A 20,299-nucleotide genomic window follows, 5' to 3' on the forward strand; every position below is an offset into this window, starting at 1 on the left:
ATGTTGCATGTTACAAACATGGCCTGATTATACTCCTTTTACTTTTTCATCCCCCTGAGAATGGAGTCATTGTTTAAAGTTTTACAACTGCGGGCAACTACACTCTGTGGCCTCATGAGCCTGAGCTTGTGACTTAAAATCACCATTAAATAGGAACATTTCCCTGGAAGTCTCTTACGTCATGGAAAACGGCGAATGTTTAACACTGACCTTATGCTAGACAAATAAATAAATTAACTCTAAACGATGCAGTACCAGTGCAAATCAATCAACTTATCTCTTCTAAACCTTGAACATCCTGGTTCAATTTGAAATACATGCTGTCACCCCACGCTTTTTTCTTTATGTCCAAATTAAGATTTTTACTACTAGTAGCAACTCCCTTCTCATAATCCTCTGCATGACATAACTTACATTACGTTCATGCTTTTGTAAAGTCTGTGTTTCTTAGTCTCCTTAAATGTTTACATGTTACTGGCTTCTTGTATTCACTTGTGAGGTTGATTTAAATGTTTTCAAATTAAAAATTAAAAATTGCATTTATTTTTTGAAAATCACTGTGATAATGACTGTAATATGCAAACTGGTGGTTTGCTGCAATTAGTTTGTATTTGCTGAAAGCTGTATCTATCTGGGTGTGTAAGTGTGTTCGATTGAGGCAACCTGTGTAGTTGTGCACCGACAGAGAGAGTGAGAGAGCAAGCTTCATTAATAAAAGGAGTTCCCAGAAGCTGCAAGGGAGCCTGCTGGGCTGCTCTCCTGTAAATCATGAGGGGACTTCCATGCTGCTCTGATGCTGAGCACAGGATTGAGGGTAACTCATTTTTATGAGCTGCCTCCAAGATGGGAGCATAAGAGCTGAAGCAGAGGGAAGCCTGTGTTTCTTGAAGCTGTTTCACCAATGCTGCCCAGCAGTGGGTGTTTCTGTGTTAGCATGTGTTGCGTAACAGTCAGCTTGATGTTTAGAACCTCTCCATGTCCATGTGCAATTCTCTTGTGTCTCTTAATGTATCCTGGTGTCCTTGATTGTTCTCCTAGGAGTCAAGGTGGAGCCCAGCGGGCTGCGGGAGTTTGCAGCAGTGGTAGACGGGCCCGGGCGTGGCGTTCTTCTTTTCCCCGAGATCTGTACAATGGAGCTGCAGCTTCTCGCCACTGGCTCCCCTGACTTGGAGGTTCTGAGTCATGTGTTTCACAGTTTGCTGGATGCAGTACACGCCGACCACCGCAATGCTGCCTTACTCTATGATCAGGTCGGACTGACCACTTCTTCCTCTTTATGTCGTTTATTTTTGTCTTCAACCATGCCATGAGTGATACTACTAACTTCTTGTTCTGTTCGCACAGGGAGGAGTCAAAACCATTCTCTCTGGCTTTCACAACATCCTCAGCCATACAGATCCCTCCTTCACAGGTTTGTTATTTCTTATTTTTGGCTTATCTGTTCCTATAGGATATTGTTCATTTGTGACATCTTACGAAAAACAACTGAGGACACTGCTGTGTTCCTTGGTGGGGTTTTCTTTTTGCATTGTAGGATATGGTCAATTGCAATGTTGCATTGTATTGTTTGTAAGAAGCAAAACTGATATGAACAATTATTGGAATAATTTGTTCAAAAACCTCAATATCTCAGATTTTGATATACTGTATATACTTGTATTGTCTGTTTCCTTTTATTTATTTTTTAACTATTTTTGACTGATAACAGGCAGTGGTGACGTTTTGTGTGTGTGTCTGTGGTGTTCTCCTGCATGCCCAAATGAGTGAAACTGTTTACGTAATATGCTCTTCATTGGTCCACATTCAGATTGCCAGACTGTGCTAGTGGAGCTGCTGGTTGCCATGGTGAGCCAGCGAATCACAGCGGAGGAACTGGCCCTATTGATTCGCCTCTTCCTGGAGAAGACCCCACCTACTGTAAATAGCAAACCCTATCAGTCACTCAACAATGCACTTTTAGCTTGCATTCAGGGTGTTGACACCGATAGCTTATGTTCACAGCGCCTGCACACTCTCTCATCAAGAACAAGAACTCATTTGTTAGACATCCTCTCTGACTTGCTCACTTCTCAACTCTTTAGAACATGCAATGCTCCACTGGGTCGACTTCTTTCTATATATAACTAAGACTAGTGTGTGAGGAACAGAAGTGACGCCTCGACTTATTACCCACAGTGTTTAATTGGAATGTGGCAGCAGACATCGTCAATAACCTGTCTCTAAGAAATTTGTTTCCAGAAGGGATAAGAGAAGTTTATTTTTAACCATGTGAATGTAATGACATGTGACCTGTGTGTTTTCCGTCTATGAAAATGAGACACCTCAGGGGCTGCAGTGGCCGTACAAGATTCTGCACTTTTTGTTTTGCTATCCAGGTTTTTCTGGTTTAGACACTGTGTATTCTGCTGTATTCTGTTTTATTTATGGCTAATTTAGTTCTACTTTTTTAAGGCTTTGTTATTTGTTACACAGGGAAAGCATTATACTGCACAGTAATGTGTGGAAATGAAATGAAAAAAAAGAGTCAACTCAGATCTCTCAAGTTTTTCCTTTTTCATATCTAAAACTGATCAAATGCTCCTCTCATTGATCATTTACTTTCTTTTATTGCCAGGAGATTTTACTGAAGGGTATCCTGCAAGTTGTTGAAGCCAATGTGAATATGGAACCACTCCACTTTCTGACCTTTCCAATAATCCTTGGGGCTTCGACGCCAGGCGGGGTGCCCCCCAGCTCCAGACAAAACGGTGCTGCTGTTGGAAAAAGTGTTGGTTTGCTCTGGAAGGGGAAACTCTCTCCTGGGCGCAGAGAAGGGGATGCCGAACACCGACCCAGCCATGTCCGTTCCTCTCCCTGGCACATCGCTCCTCTCCACTTGCCCTTAGTAGGGCAGAACTGCTGGCCTCATATGGCCAGTGGTTTCAGCGCCTCCATGTGGCTGAGGGTAGCAGAGCAGGAGGAGAAGGACAGGGACAAAGACAAGGGTGAGAAACAGATACTTCACCAAGAAGCTTGTTTGCCTGATGACCATAAAATTGAACTAGTTTTGAGATTCTTCTCACATTGTTTTCCAGAAGAGAGTAACCCTCCTGCAGCTGAGTCGCTCCACGGCTGCTCTCAGGCTGGGACACGATTAGTAGAAGAAGGCCTCATTCATATTCTGTCCATGGGCTCTAAGGCACTGATGCTTCAAGTGTGGGCTGACTTCTCCACAGGTTCTCTAACATTCAGGTGAGCTGCAATGAAGACCACAACCTCAAATATGAGAGAGAAGAATGGGTTACTAGCTTTTAAGTATTCACACTTCATTGACCTTTAAGTATCATAATCTGCTATTCCTTCAGAATTTGTATAGACCCAAATGATGAGATAAAAGCTGGGCTACTGGCGCAGGCAGACTCTGCTGAGGGGCTGCTCAGGCCGGGCCAGTGGCAGCACCTCGGCCTCACGTACACCCAGCAGCCCGAGGGCAAGAAGAACATCCATGGCCGAGTGGTTGTTTGGGTGTGTGGCATCAGGTGAGGAACATGTTTAATATCAACAGTAAGAGGCTATCAGTTTGTTTTCAAGCAAATTGGTGATTAATAACTTAACTTAAATGTGCTCTCCTCTCTAGGAATTGTGAGGTTTCTTTGGACTACACACTACCTAGAAAGTCGAGTTTATCATCTGACAGCAACAAAACCTTCTGCATGTTGGGCCACTGTGCCACATCCTGTGAGGAGCTGTTGAGGCAGGGTGGACGCTGGAGCATGGGCACTGTGCTTCTCTTCAACGGTAGGACTCCTGTTAACTCCTATCTTATCTTCTTACGCTCCATGCACGTTTTAATCAATTTCCGTTCTTCTGTGCTCACTAGTGGTACGTTGACCAAAAGTGTATCCAATCTGGTGGCTGTAAAAGGCTGTAGCTGGTGTGATGTTTGGCATGCTGCAAATTCCATAAATTCTCTTGGGAGGCTTACTGAATACTTCTCTTGTTGCCTCTAATTGGCTGTGAATGGCTTGTGTCTCAGGCGATCCCAACCTGTGAACCAAACTGATGCCTTTACACTAGCTTTAGCGTCTCCGCTGTAGTTGGAATTCATCGCAGGTTTCTGATCCATGAAAGAAGAAATAAGACATTAATGTGCAGCATAGTGCCTCAAGGGTCTCACTGTGCATTGCATCATATGTTATAAAGAAGTTGTTTTCAGCCATATTTGTTTATTTGTCAGCACGACTAAAATATTGCAATAACAGTTTGCTCTAAACATGGTGGATGGATGAAGCAGAGACGAACGATTACATTTTGGTTCACTTTTCTGGCTACCTGATACAAGATGTATTGCAGATATTCTTTAAAGATTTATCTAACATAACTGTAGACCTGTTATATATTTTGTTGTGTGCTTACATTATCGAAAATATTTCCAAGGATGTTCAAACCAAGAGAAATTCCAAATTAATTTAGGGTGACGGAACATTTCATTTTGGTCACCTTCACATCATTCACACATTTTTCGGTAATTGTGGTGAAGTGGTGAAGATGTCAACTCCCATGATTCCACGCTGATTCCATCATAATCAAATTAGGTGTTTGGTTATTTGTTGTTTTGATTGAGAGATCTCTAACAGCCAATGTTACACATTTAAGGTTTAACAGTGAGCTCCAGATGTCTGGATAAAAAAAATCTATAAAATTATATTTTCAGGTTTTTGTAATGTTCCTGTCTGTGTATTTCAGGGTCTAGAATAGGATCTGAGGAAGCCTTCTACCTGTACACCCGTGGGCCTGACCTTACCTCGATCATGCCCTGCAAATACGGCAAGCCCAGTGGGTCATTCTCCAAGTTTGTCACTCAGGAAGGGCTGAAGTGTGACCATGTGCGAGAGATCCTTATGAAGAACAAGGATGTGGACACAACATCTTTGGTGGTATGTCAGAACACAAAAGTCACATATGAAAGAGACAAAGAAAAGTTTTATTGTGTGCATTGTTTCATCTTTTAGCCAATTTCTGATAAAATGCAGATTGACGCTGCTGTTAAAACCTGTTATTGTACTTTGTGATTCAAGTGCTATGTAAGCATAGCAAATCCTCCCTATATCTCATTTATAGTGTCATTTCACAGTGTATGAGTAATGTTCAGTTCCAATTAGTTGTCATCAATGATACTCCACAGTAGGAAGTAATTCTTCCCCAGTGGAAAAAGCTATTACAGTTTAGCAGCAGCTATTTCAGTCAAACTGAAAATAGTTTTACTCCCATTAAATGCTAATAGCTTTGCTGATAATTGCTCTGCTGATAAAGAAAAGAAGAAGGTAAGACAAGAATAATGAATGATTTCCTCTTTACATTTTTATAACATCTCTCTGTTAACCCGTGCTCGAGGCTATTTGGGTGACTTATTTAAACAGAAGGATCCGTTAGATATGACTTAAGATGATGTAATCATGTGAATTGTGTTTGTCCACAGGAGAGCTTGGCAGTGGTGTATGCCCCTGGCAGCCCCAGAGTCTACACTATCTACGAGCCTGTAATCAGACTGAAGGGTCAGGCCAAGACAGTGGTCACCCAGCGCCCCTTCAGCTCCAAAGAGGTGCAGAGTGTTTCCCTGGAGCCCAACTCTCTCAGGGCTCTGCTCCCCATCGAAACCAAAGGCCTGCAGAGCGTCCTACATTGGATTGGAGGAACAGGAAATTTCGTCTTCCTCTTTGCACAGGTGGGATGAGCTGTATCTTTTATAGAGCTCTAGAATTAGACGTTGGGATTTCCAGTTGTCATGATATTAATGTATGTAAATACCAGGTCTTAACAGGGTTTATGATGAAAATATGACATAAAATATTATGTCAATTTCTATCTGGTTGTTGCATTTGTTAAAGAGATTTTAGTTTAATGTCACTTTTAAAGACAAAGGTTCATAATAGTCTCTTTGGTGCTTTTGTGAGAACAGTATAAGTGTAGCAGGAACAGTGGAAATGAATGTAAGAAGCAACACATACAGTAAATGCATCAGCAGACTTACATTGGTAACTTTTTATATGTATAACTTAGTTTGATTTCGTTCATTTTCTTTCGGCCTCTCATCTTGGGTTGTGTGGCATCCAGACTGTGGAGCTGTGTGACTGTGAGAAGACCCAGGCTCTGGCCCTGCAGGTGCTGCTGTCTCTGTCCAAGTTCAACCAACACCGTATCCACGAAATGGACTGTTACCATGGTTACTCTATGATCCACCAGGTCCTCATAAAGTCCAAATGCATCGTGGGATATCATATGCTGAAAGTGAGTCACACCTTGAACTCTTTGCTGTCTTCTGTTCCCACAACCTCTGCTGATGTGTGCGGTAAAACATATTCACCAGCGCTTGTTTTTCGGTGTGAATCGGATCTGGCCCCACACTCCGGTGTCTGTGACCCCGCTGTTACTTGACCCTCTGGCTGTGTCTGTAATTGAGCTGTGTGATAGCTGTGTGCTGAAATGGATTCTGTCTCAGTTGATCAAACACTGAGCTTCTGCAGAGTCACACAGCACCTCCTGATTGCCTGGGTCACTTCAGGCTTCCAAACACATTCAGTGTTGAACAGAACTGGCTAATGAGTGTATCAGACACTTTACTTTTCTATTTATACTACTGAAAACTCAGGAAAATGAACTGTAACCGAATTCCGTCATCAGTCAATAAATAATGTAACTAACTGTGTGTAAGTCTGCAGATTTCTGTCATACCTGAGAATACCAGCGACCCAAAGGACTGCAAGATTTATGATCACTGCAGTGAAGCTGGTCACAAATGATGGATTTTGATCGATACAAACCGGGACACTCTGGGAGTAACTGGTATTGGTTTTTGACAGAGTGATAAGCCCAAAAAAATCACATTGAGGGTAGTTTCTGCAGAGATAGTGATTATCAAAGTGTTTAATTTACCTGATTAGAAGGAACAGAACACTGCATGTAGACTGTAGAAGTGGCTGTATTTCTAATGTGGCTGCCACATTATGTCTCTGTAGACTCTGCTAGATGGGTGTTGCAGTGGACCCATTCTGATCCTGGGGGATGATGGGCAGTTTCGTTTGGACACCGACTCCATCGCTGTGGTGCAGGACATCAGGCTTCTCTCAGACGTCCTGTTGGACTGGAAGATCTGGGCCAAGGCCGAGGTAGACACACACATCACTCCAGATTAGGGATTATCATAAAGTTTTTATCATAATGAAGACAAATAGAAATAAATGGCATGGTCATAAATCCAAATACAAACTGGTACTCTGTAACATCAATACATTTCAAATGTTGCTTGGTCAAGATCTGGTCATTTGTTGTTTTCTCATGAACATGCAGTTTCTGCCAGTTTTATCTAACCCCACAATATATAATAATTATGGATTTCAGACAAATCTTGTTTCACCCAACGTCTGTAAACTACTAATGGGACACAGAAAGCTCAAAACATGATCATCAAATGATGAGATAGTAATAAATTCATACACCACAGGAGCTACTCTCAGTCGCAGGCTCATCTATTTTAGATTTAACTGTGTTTCTTCTTCTTAAAAAAAAAACAACTAGAATTTAAAACAGCAAATCGGTTTAAACTAGCAAACACAAAGGGGAGGAACCACAAGTGGACTGCTATCAATTCATTAAAGCTTCGTAAACAGTAATTAGTTATTATTAGTTAATAATTTGTCACACAATGATAAAATATTTTAAAAATCAAAGAAGCAAAAATAATGAGACCTTTGACATTTCATTCTGTGCAGCACAGTTCTACTGTGACGAGGAGCGATGGTACGCTCAACTCCACCATTAGATGTTGAACCAGGTTTTTCTTGTTATTCACTGTTGTTTCTGTCAGTGCGGAGTGTGGGAAACGCTGCTCGCTGCCTTAGAAATCCTCATCAGGGTACACCACCCTCATCAGGTTTTCAACATCCGCCAGTTTCTGAAGGCTGAAGTTGTGCATCGCTTCCTGCTCACCTGCCAGGTGCTACAGGTAGGTCACCATCACAAATCCGCTGTGCCCTCTATCTTCAAGAGCTATTAATAACAATATTGTGTTTGTCTTAAGGAGCACCGGGACGAGCATCTGACTGCCATCCCACAGGAAGTCTGTTTGTCATTCGTCAAAATCATCCAGGAAGTGCTTGGGTCACCTCCAGATATGGACCTGCTCAAACTGATCTACAACTTCCTGCTGGCTGTTCACCCCCCTACCAACACCTACGTCTGCCACACTCCATCCAGCTTCTACTTCTCACTGCACATGGGTGAGGAATCGGTGCAGCTGAAAGCCGCATCTCTGCATTAAAGTTCCATTAATTTAATGCACTGAGCTCTTTTGATGTCTCTGTTTGTCAGACGGGAAGCTGTACCAGGAGAAGGTGCAGTCCATTATGTACCTGAGACACTCCAACAGCGGAGGGAAGTCTGCCAGCAGCTCTGTGGTGTCACTCTCCCCGACTGTCTTCACTGACGCTCACGGCGAAGGTGCGGTTCCCTCAGCTGTGTAACCCTGAACGTAGAGCACACGCTCTGTTGCTCAGAATGAAATTAGAAATGGAGAGATCAGCAATGCTTTTATGAGTGCATGTGCCTCTAACAAGGGAAATTTGTTTAATATGTTTAGTGCTGTATCAGCTCATCTCTATGATGAATTACAGTCATCAGAGTTTTAGTTTAAGTACATAATGTAAACACCATTAGTTCTGGGAAAAAAGCTGATGCATGAGCATTACATCGTTATGTGCGTTTGTGAAACTCCCTCCCATCATCCTCCACTTTTACTGAGATGTAATCTAACTGGTGCTCATAACAATTCTTCTTACAGAACCCCTCTTGGTTATACATCCTATATATCTTTCTAACTGTGCCCTTTTTCTTCTTTTCCCTAAGGTTTTATTGTTCTACTCAGTTTTACACTCATACGCCCCTTTTGTCATCATAATCTTGCTTTTTAAATTGAATTATTTTTATTTCTTGCAAAGCACTTTACAACTTTGGGAAATGGCTATATAAATGAAATAGATTTGCTGCCAAACAATACAATTATGAGATTAAAAATATAAAAGAACCGAAATTTCTTGCACTAACCTTGTTCACATGAGATTTTTTTTTTCCTGTTTCTCTGCTGTTAAATGTAAAATATTGACAATGAACAGCCATACCTTTGCTCTGCCACAACGTGTTATTCATCAGGTTTACATTTTGTTGTGTTTTCCAGGCCATCACCATGCTCCTTCCCCTGAACATGAAGGTGATGATCATTCGTTACGCCCACCCAGTCTGGCGCCTTCTCCATATACCTCCCCGCTGCTGACACCTCGACTCGGACACACTAGCTCAAATGAGGCCAGCGAAGGTGACAGGGTCTCTTTGGCCACTCAGCAGGCTCGGGGCAGCACAGAGACGCTCAAGAAGGCTGGAGGCTGTGACGAGCAGCTACTGAGCAGCTGTGAATCAGCCAAGACAATCTGCGACTCTAAGGAAATAGGTGAGGGGGGAGCCCTGCGCACGCCCTCCATCAGCGTGGAGGAGGAGCGGGATGAGGCGGCAGAGGTGGACAGCCTGGCAGAGGGAAGCGTGGGGGTGGCGGAGTCTGAAGACAGGTTTGACTGGGCCAGTGACGAGGCACCGCGGCGTCCTGACAGTCTGAAAGGGATTCAGTCCTTCCAGAGGAGCCACAGCAACCTGGCTAGTCTGGGCCTGGCCTTCCCAGCTCCTAACGGTTCGTTGGCTATTGGCCGATGGCCCAGTGCGGCCGACCGAGGCTCCATGCCTGAAGACTGGGAGAGCTACACTTACTCCCCTGGCTATGAGAGGGCCCAGAGCAAGACAGAGTCCAATGACAGGTACGCTGCCATTGTAGTCTGTAAAATGGTGTAAAAACATGTCCATGTGTTAAATGAACCTTTAATTTAATCACAAATTATGACATTGTATTTTTACTATCTTAGTCAAGCTGATTGTGAGTGTTTTTTGTTGTTCAGTACTTTAACCACAAGTTTTCTTCACTAAAGAAAGCCTGATAAGGGGCTTACAGTCTTCAGCCTACTGAAATTTGAAAATGATTTGAAGTGACACCCTCAGTTTACTTAACAAGCTCACTGAAGGCTTAGGCAGATTGGAAATTAAAAAAGAGATTTGTTCATTGTAATCCTGTTTTCTCATCTTTGTGTTGGACTGAGCTGTCTGAAAGTAGGAAATCTGCCTTCATTTGTTGTTAAATTTCAAGCAGTCAAGGAAAAAAATAACAGTTCTAATCTAAATTCATGGTTGGTGTGTGTTTTGTTGTGAGAGATGCTCATATCAGTTAACATTGTACAAAATGTAGCCTCCTCTGTAACCTAAAAATAGAATATATGTACAACATTTAACACTACATTTCGAGAGCACAGCAATTCAACAGAAATCTAAACTGTGTGTCTTTTAGGTCCAGTACTGAGGACTGCCTGGTGCTGATCTGCTGTGGACTCTATGATCTTCTGAGGGGCGTCTTGCTGCTGTTGCCTGATCTCATGCTCGAGGAGGTGATGGACAAACTCATCCAGCCCGAGGCTCTCATCGTTCTGGTCAACCACTCGTCACCGCTCATACAGCAAGGAGTCATGAAGGTTGGTACAGGATCCTCTCTGATGAATCTCATACACAAGTAAAGCAGGCTCATCGCATTTACCAACAGGAGTCCCGTTTACTACACTTACAATGCTATTATGTTTTTACCCACTTTGGTGACAAAAAGTGACATGTACACATTTGTTTTACATTTAAAGCTTTTAGCTAACACATTTCTCTCAAAGGTCTCACAGCAAGTGAAACTGATGTGCAAGCTCAAAGATCAGAGGCGAACTTTGAACGGAGCCTTGTTAGCTGTTTCCACCGGTTTCCTGTCTTTATGCAAAGCTAATCAGCTCAAAACTGTAGCTTCATACGTATCAAACAGACATGCTAGTGGTAGCAATCTTCGGATTTAACTCTCGGTATTAAAATGAATAGGTTATCAAAAATGAGTTAATTTTTTTAATTGAAGATTTAATACTGCACTTTTAATAATCACATCAGAGATGAGTGTGAACACTATTTAATGCAGGAGAGGTGGATAAAAATCAAAGTGACGTCTCCTTTGCTGAGTGTTAAAACTGTTCTCTTCTAATCTAATTCTCACCACTCTCCTCCAGCTGTTGGATGCCTACTTCAGCCGAGCTCTCAAGGAGCAGAAGGAGAAATTTCTGAAGAACCATGGTTTCTCACTGCTGGCCAACCAGCTGTACATCCACCAGGGCAGCCAGGGGCTTCTTGAATGCTTCCTGGAGATGCTATTTGGACGGCCTGTGGGCCTGGAGGAAGAGTCAGTCAAGGAGAATCACACACTTGTCATAATACCATAACATCCTCTTTTGTTCACGTTCTAACATATTTTTCTTATCTGTGTTGCTTCCAGTTTGGACCTGGAGGAAATGGAAAATATCTCTCCCTTCAGAAAACGCTGTATAATCCCTGTCTTGGGCCTTATTGAGAACTCTCTGTATGAGAACTCCCTGGTGCACAACATCTTGTGTATGCTGCTGCAGCTTCTCAACGCATGCCCTAAGCTGGCTGACATCCTGCTCGACCACGGACTGCTCTACGTGCTCTTTAACACCCTCTCCACCCTCAATGGCATGGAGAACAGGTACGACTGCCAGAACAGAGGATGATTCATTAAGACACCTTCATGGTTCATGGTCTTGAGCTTTTTAACTGTGATTTGAATCATTAATCCTTTCACTGTTCATTGGTCTGGTGGTGCATACTTCCTCTGCTTTGTGTTTTATTGTTTTGGTTGTTCTTCCTTTACAGTATTCCCCTGAATGACTACAAGCTCTTGGTGTGTGACATCCAGCAGCTGTTAGTGGCTGTGACGATCCACTCCTGCAGCTCCTCAGGGTCCCAGTACTTCCGCATCATCGAAGACCTCATTACCTTGTTGGGTTTCATGCAAACCAGCAAGATGCGTCGCACACAGGGTGAGGACTAGTGTTCTGAAATTTAATACATGTGCAAAATGCAAATTACATCAGTTTTGTCATCTTCTTCGCTCTGCAGTTCTGGATGATGTGAAGCTGTCAAGCTCTGCTGCAGAAATTAACAGCGTTGTCTCTTCATTATCTAACTGCAGAGTGGGAGCTCATTTGAGAAAAAATATAATTGAAGAACTATCTCACATCTTCATCTTCCCACTAAATGATTTTCTCTAATTTGTGAACTTGGTCTTTGAAAAATATCTCTCCCATTTCGTCCCCATTAGCTCTTATTTCTTTACAGTTTTCCGATCTGTTATAAACATTCTGTGATCTGTACGTCTTCTGCATGTGGCACCCTTTATTTTTGCTAGTTTGTCATTTTTGTAATTACTGGTGCAGTGTCTGTTCTATACCTGCCTGTTTGGAATGGGCTGTTTGCTTGGCCTGTGGTAATGTTGCAGCTTTCTTTCTAAAACTGTAAAGCTGACCTACAGTAATTGAGTGAAGACCGACTGCAGGACTCAGTCCACAGAACCCAGAAGCTGCACCACAGCTGCTGCACAAAGAGCTGTTCATCTCAGTTGTTGCCGTGAACGCACTGTACTATACTCTCTTTACTGCAAAGTTCACTGTCTCTTGTTTTTTTCCCAGAGATGGCCGTAGCATTGCAGTTCCGCGTCCTTCAGTCTGCCATAGAGTTTATTAAGACGACAGCCAATCAGGAACCTCAGAAGCTGAGCAGCTCAGTTAATTCATCGAGCTCTCCACATCATGCCATCTATCAGAAGCGCAAGAGCATTGCAGGTGAGTGTCTTCACACTGATCCTGCAGTAGAAATACGCTTTGCAGTGTTTGTCTCATCCTGAGTGTCGAGGTCCAAATGACCACCATGTGTTTTTCACTGCTCCGCTCTCACCTGTCTGTTCCTCATCCCGATCTGAAGGTTCCATTGCCATGAAAGACTCCATTATCCCCCGCATCCCCAGACAGCACTACTGCTCCTATGGCCAGATCCCCCTGTCCCCTCCCTTCAGCTTCCTGTCCCAGGACTCCCCCCTCCCCTCCCCCTCAGGAGCTCCATCCTACATGCTCCACTGTGACGCAGGTAGCTGAGACTGCGGTCTGCAGCGGAGAACATCCCCTCTGCCATGGGGCATGTTTCCCAATTTTGCAGTGAACTCACTCTTTTCCACCCCAAACTCACCTTGGTGGAATTAATATGCCCAGTACCCTCGTGTGCTACTGGTGCGTTTGTGTGTGCATGCTTTGAATGCTTAATTAAATCACTGTTAAGCATTTCAGCACAGATGGCATTTTGATCAGTGAATCTTTATAATCTTCCCTGTTTTCAATCATACATGAGACATTTGCACAACTTTACTCTCAACTTGAAAAGAAAAATGAATGTGTGATATTACTAACAAATTGCGTACCATGTTCTTACTGCTGAGCTCATACCAGTGTTGTGCTTGCAGGCCGCCGTCGGTTCTCTCTGGCACAGACTGACTCCCTCCTGATGCGGATGCGCTCAGTAGCCAGCGATGAGCTCAACCAGATGATGCAGAGGAGGATGAGCCAGGAAAACCCAATTCGTGCTAGCGAGACAGAGTTCGTCCAGCGGCTGCAGAGGCTTGTTGTTCTTGCTGTGAACAGACTCATTTACCATGGTGAAAAACTTCTCCCACCTATCTATTCTAATCCTCATTATCTCCTTCACTTAAAATGAGCATAAACTGAACCTGCTGTATAATCCCTGTTCTGTTTGAATGTGTCTCTTATTTCAGATGTGAGTCAGGACTTGTTTGACCTGCTGAATATCCCAGACTCCCCAGACCAACAGCTTTTCACACCAGAGCCAGGTGATCAACCACATGACGAGAGTGGCTCCGCCTCTGTCCCGCACTCTCCTACTCCCTTCATTCTGCCACCGGCCAGCAAGAAGAGCTTTCAGAAAGACGTCCTCAAACTCATGATGGATGGGATCAAAATCAGCCTGGTAGGACACAACTCACAGAGAAGCCTTTTCACATATCAAGGGAAAATTTAATTGTGAGACTGTACATTGGCGATCATGATCTTACAGGGCAGCACAGGTCGGGGAGGAGCCCCACATCAGCAGTGGCAAAGGATCCTGTGGTCGTGTCGGGACACCTTTCGGGTCCAAATTGGCCGCCTGCTGGTGCACACACTCAGCCCCACACTTCCCCTGTGTGACAGGAAGGAGACGCTGGACTTTGTGTTTGATCCTAGACATTTGGATATCCTCAAGGAGAGTCTCAGCCCGGGTCTAGAGGTGAGTGTGAAGGAAATGCATCATTAAATTCCCCTGCAAAGTATTAAACCTAAAAATTATATAATTGTGGTCATTCTTAGACATTTTTATTCATACAGACTAGTTATCCAGTAGTTTTCAAATGCAAAGGCCTTGTTTCTCAAAACAAGCATCTTTACTTTTTCACTCTGCTTCCTCCTCTGAGGCTTTGTTGAAGGTCAGCTACCTGTGTAAGGCTTCTCTCCTGTCCATCACTGTGTGATTTTCTTTAGTCACAAATTAATTTTTAATCTGTCCTTTCCTTTGCTCTCCCCCTCTCTCTGCTTCACTCAGCATGGACCGAAGTTGTCGCTTTATCTGTATGAGATGCTGCATGATCACAAGGACAGCCTCACCAAAGATGAGCAGAATGCCGTGGGTGTGTTCATGACCTCGCTCAAGCTTTGTGGCCATCGTTGCATCCCCCCCAATGCTCCACACAAACAAGACTTGCTCAGGGCCATAAAAGAAGTAAGTCCTAAACTGACCATTGTTAAAGGGTTGTTACATTTTGTCCGTAAATGCAAAGCTCAACCTTTCAGAAAAATATATGCCAACAACTTGGTTTCTTGTGTCTTTATTCACACAGGAAAAAATTAAGTATGAAACCGAAGAGAAAACAAGCAAAGTGGCGTGGGAAAAGAAAATGGCAAACACTCAGAGGAAGTGAGTCTGGGTTTTTTTCTGATGTCAAATTTTGTTAAGAGCAAGAAAATGGTGCAAAGAATCATGTCTTTGTTCTTCTCTTATGTTAACTCTGTTTTTTCTTATTCTTCTGCAGTCTTATTCAGAGGCTTGATGGAAAGTCCAAGGACATTTCCAAGATTGCAGCTGATATCACTCAGAATGTGTCTCTGCGTCAAGGCATGGAGAGGAAGAAAGTCATCCAGCACATCAGGGGACTCTACAAGACGGACCTTAGCGCCAGCCGCCACTGGCAGGAGCTGGTGCAACAACTCACGCATGACCGGTATGCACAGAAATGTCTTTCTCACGTTGGCTAACACAATATCGGAAAAAGCAACAAAGAAATTGCTTCTGTAGTGATGATAATTATCCTCCTGCTTATTTCATTTCAATTTTAATGACATTTTAATGGTCAGCAGTTTTGCTGTAGTTTGTTTGAATAAATAATTTGGAATATTATAAAAGATTCACTCAGTCATGCAGAGGACCAGAAAGATGAAGAAGAAGAAAGTAAAATTTATAAGACGATCAAGTCACGCAAACATTTTGATCTACACTTTTATAAATGTACATCCAGAGGTGGGGATGTAGCCGGGTTTTAGATTCTACAGCCACAATAGCAGCCCTGTTAGCTTGTACTAAAACAGAGATTACAGCTAAATGCTAACATACTGACAATAGTAAAATGTTGTTTATGCTATTAATCAGGTATAACAATTTGCATCTTCACCATCTTAGTTTAGCATGTTAATGTTTTCAAATTTCAACATTTTAATCTGCTGGTGGCACTACATGACCAGATATGAGTAGACAAAGTGTTTGAGACAGCTGTAATGGTCTGTTTCAGAGCGGTGTGGTATGACCAGACATCCTACCCAACATCCTGGCAGTTGGATCCCACTGAGGGGCCGAACCGGGAGCGACGACGGCTACAGAGATGCTACCTTACCATCCCCAACAAATATCTTCTCAAAGACAGACGCAAACCTGAAGGTGGATACTCCCTTTCATGGCAAAATTCTGTCTAAGCAACTATGTGTTTGTCTACCTTAATCTGACCTTCATCTTCTTCAGATACTATGAAGCCACCGCTGTCCTTCCTGTTTGAGGATAAGACTCACTCCTCCTTCTCCTCCACTGTCAAAGACAAAGCCACCAGTGAGCCCATCAGGTATAACTTTCTCCCTCTCTGTCTTTAAGCCTTAATTAAACATCACATCCATCTCTGGATGATCCGAAGAAGACACATTAAGAGATGGTCATGTTTTATTCAGATGGTGAATGTCTTGTTTGAGGAATATCTTTTTGTCATTAGATTCACCAGGCGGTGCATCAGCGTCGCCCCCTCCAGAGAGACAGCAGGGGAGCTACTTCTGGGTAAGTTACTGACCGCCGCTCGCAGCTGCTCCATGCATAATATACTCAGGAGGTCAAAAAGGCACAGGGAATAATGCACTTTTTCTGAGCCACTTGAGCACAATTCTCTGCCCTCAGTGTTTGTCACTTATTCAGTGTGGGAAGCTTGTGTTTGTCTTCTTCTTAAGACACCAAATCTCAAACACTCTGCGCTGTGTCACAGGAAAATCTGGGATGTACTTTGTGGAGGACAATGCCGCTGATGCTCATGACAACCAGGTAAAGACAGACTTAACTGTGTAGGCTTTTCCTTCTGCCAAAGGGGTGGCACTGTGTTACGTGAAGACTCAAACCTTTGTGTTTGAACAGAGTCTTCACGGGGAGACGGAGGCACCTTCTTTTTCCTGGACGTATGAGGAGATCAAAGAGGTGCACAAGCGCTGGTGGCAGCTGAGAGACAATGCGGTGGAGATATTCCTCACTAATGGCAGGACCCTGCTGTTAGCCTTCGACACCACCAAGGTACGTCAAAAACACAAGTCACATGGAATGAAAATATAAGAAAGAAATGCTGAAATGGATGCAAACATAGCTCGTGACGGGGATACAGTAAATCCTTTTGCCTGTTTACTCAAAAAAGTTTTATTTTATTATTGCAAAGAACTGATTCCATTTATTATCAATAACTCTACCCAGCAGATCTCTGCAGGAAAATTAAATCAATGTTTCATTTGAATATGAAAATGAATTCACACAGGATGCACTGTGATAAAAATAACGAGATGAAAGAGCCACTGATGCTCAAAGTAGAAGACATATAAAGAAAAAATGCGGCTTGAAAAAACATTTGCTTTGAGAGATAATTGTTGAATTGCCTTTTTGTTATTCTGTTCCTGATGTCTGTCGAGCTGTAAAGTCTGTGCCAGGAATTAAACACGATGATGATAAGATACGGTGCCATAAAAACTATTATTATTTTGCACAACTTTAATTTAGATACTAAATGGGACACTATGGTAGGACAACTAAGTTTTATACACATCAGGGATTTCCAGCAGGTATTTCCTATGCAGACAATTAACAAGATGATATTTCCATTTTCTGTTTACTTCAGATAATGCTTTGGTTATTTGTCCAAACATTAGTGTGCCCCTCAGGAAGAATTGTAATCAGCATGCCGACTGTTGGGGCATTTGTGCATTTATTTTCTTTGACTTGGTTTGGTTTTAAATGAATAAAACGTTTTTAAGGCACCATGCTCATTATTTCAGTGGTATAAGAAAGACAGAGACGCAGCAGGTTTTATCAATCAGATTATATATGCAAATGAATACTTTTCCAATGTTAAATTCCAGTCTGGCCACTATACTGTTGGAAATAATCTCATGGTTCTCTTTGTTCTTGTGTTAGTTCCGTGACGACGTCTACCACAACATCCTGACCTCTGATCTGCCCAACCTGTTGGAACACGGAAACATCACGGCCCTCACACAGCTGTGGGGCTCCGGTCAGATCTCTAACTTTGAGTATCTCACACATCTGAACAAGCACGCAGGGCGCTCCTTCAATGACCTCATGCAGTACCCTGTGTTCCCCTTTATCCTGCGAGATTACACCAGTGAGACACTCGACTTGCAGGACCCAAACATCTACAGGTCAGAGCTGTGTTACTGGTTATTATATCCCATGCTTTATGAGTGGAGTGTCTTAAGCATTGTAATACATATTTGTACCTCCTCTGTCTTTAGATGATTAGATATGACTCTGCTGGCAGGTTTTCTCAGAGTTATTGCAACCTATCACAATAATCAGAGCAGACATTGCTAATAGATTTACCTGTGGTGGTGGATTGCATGGAATGTAAGCGATGTTCATATAGATGACTCATGTAGTTCAGGGGGGAGAGTTTAAATCAAATTATTTCCAGTAGCAACAGCTGACAGATCCCTAAACTGCTCACATGTGGTTGATGCTACAATTCAGTGATGTTTAAAAAACAGGGTATTGTTAGACGCTAGCTCGGCAGCTGTGCACCGTGAACCCGCCAGTACCCACTTGGTTATTGCAGCGCAGGTGTGTGGCCAGAAAAGTTAGATCATTTGTTAGGTTGGATCTGAGTGATTTTATTTATGTGACGAGGCACTCAAGTAGATCCTTTGTGTGTGTGTGTGTGTGTGTGTGTGTGTGTGTGTGTGTGTGTGTGTGTGTGTGTGTGTGTGTGTGTGTGTGTGTGTGTGTGTGTGTGTGTGTGTGTGTGTGTGTGTAGAGCCTAAATTACTCTAGACCATGTATCATCCTTCAACTCAATCAAACAGCTGATGGTACAGATGTAATAAACTAAGGGGCATTCATAAGAATTCTTCATTGTGTCCAGCTTCATCTCTGTTGCTAGGCAACAGCAATACTGACGGGATAGGCTGGTGAAGCCAATCATGGAAAGCCTCTGTAGACCAGACAGTCTCATTTCAGTTTGGTCTACCCAGCCCACGAAGACCGCCTCCTTCGTGGGCTGGGTAGACTAGGTCTTCTGAAAGATGCAGCCCCTGAATTGAGATGCAGCTTATGTCATTTGCCACTTTAGAAGATCATAGTTCATTAGTGCTTTGCTTCCAATGTTGTCGTTGTGCAGGAATTTGAACAAACCCATCGCAGTCCAGTCAAAAGAAAAAGAGGATCGTTACGTGGACAACTACAAGGTAAGGCCCTGCATTCACTTTGAGCATGTGTAGTTTATGTTTCACTATAAGAACCCACACTGACACATGTACTTGTTCTACAGTACTTGGAGGAGGAGTACAAGAAGGGTATACGTGAGGATGACCCCATGCCTCCTGTTCAGCCGTACCACTATGGCTCTCACTACTCCAACAGCGGCACTGTGCTGCACTTCCTGGTCCGAATGCCACCATTTACCAAGATGTTCCTGGCGTACCAGGGTGAGTCACACGTTAATGTTCGCTACAAGTCATAGAAGAAAATCTTCAGCTAAATTTGGCAAGAACGTCTGGATTCTGCAGCTGTATTGATTTTATTTTCAACAAGCAGTGTAAGTGTTAACTGACTGACAGTGTGTAACAGGAGATATTTATCATACAGTTCCATGAAGCTTTTACCTGTCTACATTAAAATGACATCTCCATCTTAGTGGACGCTCAGGCTTTTAGTGCTGAGATGCTGGAACCGAGCATCATGTAGCCGCAACAGCCATTAAAGATTACTTCACCTCTGTACTTTCCTCTGTTCTCCTTCTCTTTTTTATTCCTTCCGTATGTGTTAATTCTTTTTTCCATTCAATCGCCTCTGTGCTCTGATCTCCGAGGCATCTTTTTGTGTGATTGTAAATGTATTCAGCAGACGAGGCGTCTATGGTCATGAAAGGGGATCTTTTCAATCAGTGAGTTGAATCTGTAATTAGATTGTCTTTGGCTGTACTCAGACCAGAGCTTTGATATCCCGGACCGAACGTTTCACTCCATGAACACCACGTGGCGACTGTCTTCCTACGAGTCCATGACTGATGTCAAAGAGCTCATCCCAGAGTTTTTCTACCTCCCAGAATTCCTTGTCAACAGAGAGGGTAATTATTCTTCTGCTATACCTTTGATCCTAATTACTTCTTTTTTTATCCCTTTATACATTTTTCATTGCTGCTAATGATTGTTAAAACATTTTTGCCTGCACAGGTTTTGATTTTGGGGTACGTCAGAACGGAGAGAGGGTGAATCACGTGAATTTGCCACCCTGGGCTCGCAACGATCCGCGTCTGTTCATCCTGATCCACCGACAGGCGCTAGAGTCCGACCAGGTCTCCCAGATGCTGTGCCAGTGGATCGACTTGGTGTTCGGGCTCAAGCAGAAAGGCAAAGCTGCTGTCCAGGCCATCAATGTCTTCCACCCTGCTGTAAGAAGCTGATAATCACTGTGTTCACTTTGAATTATTAGGAAAATATCGTTGTTG

At 43.1% G+C, this 20,299-nt stretch overlaps 1 protein-coding gene across 9 annotated transcripts in view; it reads left to right on the forward strand.

Moving 5' to 3' along the window:
- lyst (lysosomal trafficking regulator) overlaps positions 1–20,299 on the forward strand; it is a 53,695-nt gene that overhangs the window by 28,398 nt on the left and 4,998 nt on the right. For 6 of the 9 annotated variants that reach the window (XM_069538156.1, XM_069538157.1, XM_069538159.1 and 3 more), the window contains 35 exons: positions 1,039–1,250; positions 1,345–1,411; positions 1,808–1,917; positions 2,615–3,231; positions 3,345–3,518; positions 3,617–3,777; positions 4,726–4,916; positions 5,459–5,704; positions 6,094–6,267; positions 6,996–7,145; positions 7,844–7,981; positions 8,057–8,255; positions 8,347–8,475; positions 9,209–9,836; positions 10,418–10,598; positions 11,163–11,332; positions 11,426–11,656; positions 11,824–11,990; positions 12,639–12,791; positions 13,463–13,654; positions 13,772–13,983; positions 14,071–14,280; positions 14,593–14,769; positions 14,888–14,964; positions 15,080–15,268; positions 15,833–15,978; positions 16,060–16,156; positions 16,301–16,362; positions 16,565–16,620; positions 16,711–16,863; positions 17,752–17,996; positions 18,971–19,037; positions 19,121–19,277; positions 19,778–19,918; positions 20,025–20,242. In XM_069538156.1, the coding sequence (XP_069394257.1) occupies positions 1,039–1,250; positions 1,345–1,411; positions 1,808–1,917; positions 2,615–3,231; positions 3,345–3,518; positions 3,617–3,777; positions 4,726–4,916; positions 5,459–5,704; positions 6,094–6,267; positions 6,996–7,145; positions 7,844–7,981; positions 8,057–8,255; positions 8,347–8,475; positions 9,209–9,836; positions 10,418–10,598; positions 11,163–11,332; positions 11,426–11,656; positions 11,824–11,990; positions 12,639–12,791; positions 13,463–13,654; positions 13,772–13,983; positions 14,071–14,280; positions 14,593–14,769; positions 14,888–14,964; positions 15,080–15,268; positions 15,833–15,978; positions 16,060–16,156; positions 16,301–16,362; positions 16,565–16,620; positions 16,711–16,863; positions 17,752–17,996; positions 18,971–19,037; positions 19,121–19,277; positions 19,778–19,918; positions 20,025–20,242 (6,497 nt within the window). The remainder of the gene's footprint in view (positions 1–1,038; positions 1,251–1,344; positions 1,412–1,807; positions 1,918–2,614; positions 3,232–3,344; positions 3,519–3,616; positions 3,778–4,725; positions 4,917–5,458; positions 5,705–6,093; positions 6,268–6,995; positions 7,146–7,843; positions 7,982–8,056; positions 8,256–8,346; positions 8,476–9,208; positions 9,837–10,417; positions 10,599–11,162; positions 11,333–11,425; positions 11,657–11,823; positions 11,991–12,638; positions 12,792–13,462; positions 13,655–13,771; positions 13,984–14,070; positions 14,281–14,592; positions 14,770–14,887; positions 14,965–15,079; positions 15,269–15,832; positions 15,979–16,059; positions 16,157–16,300; positions 16,363–16,564; positions 16,621–16,710; positions 16,864–17,751; positions 17,997–18,970; positions 19,038–19,120; positions 19,278–19,777; positions 19,919–20,024; positions 20,243–20,299) is intronic. The other 3 variants (XM_069538162.1, XM_069538164.1, XM_069538163.1) reach the window with 2 other exon arrangements.

This window comes from Paralichthys olivaceus, chromosome 14 (genome assembly GCF_024713975.1).
Source record: "Paralichthys olivaceus isolate ysfri-2021 chromosome 14, ASM2471397v2, whole genome shotgun sequence".
NCBI classification, from domain to species: domain Eukaryota; kingdom Metazoa; phylum Chordata; class Actinopteri; order Pleuronectiformes; family Paralichthyidae; genus Paralichthys; species Paralichthys olivaceus.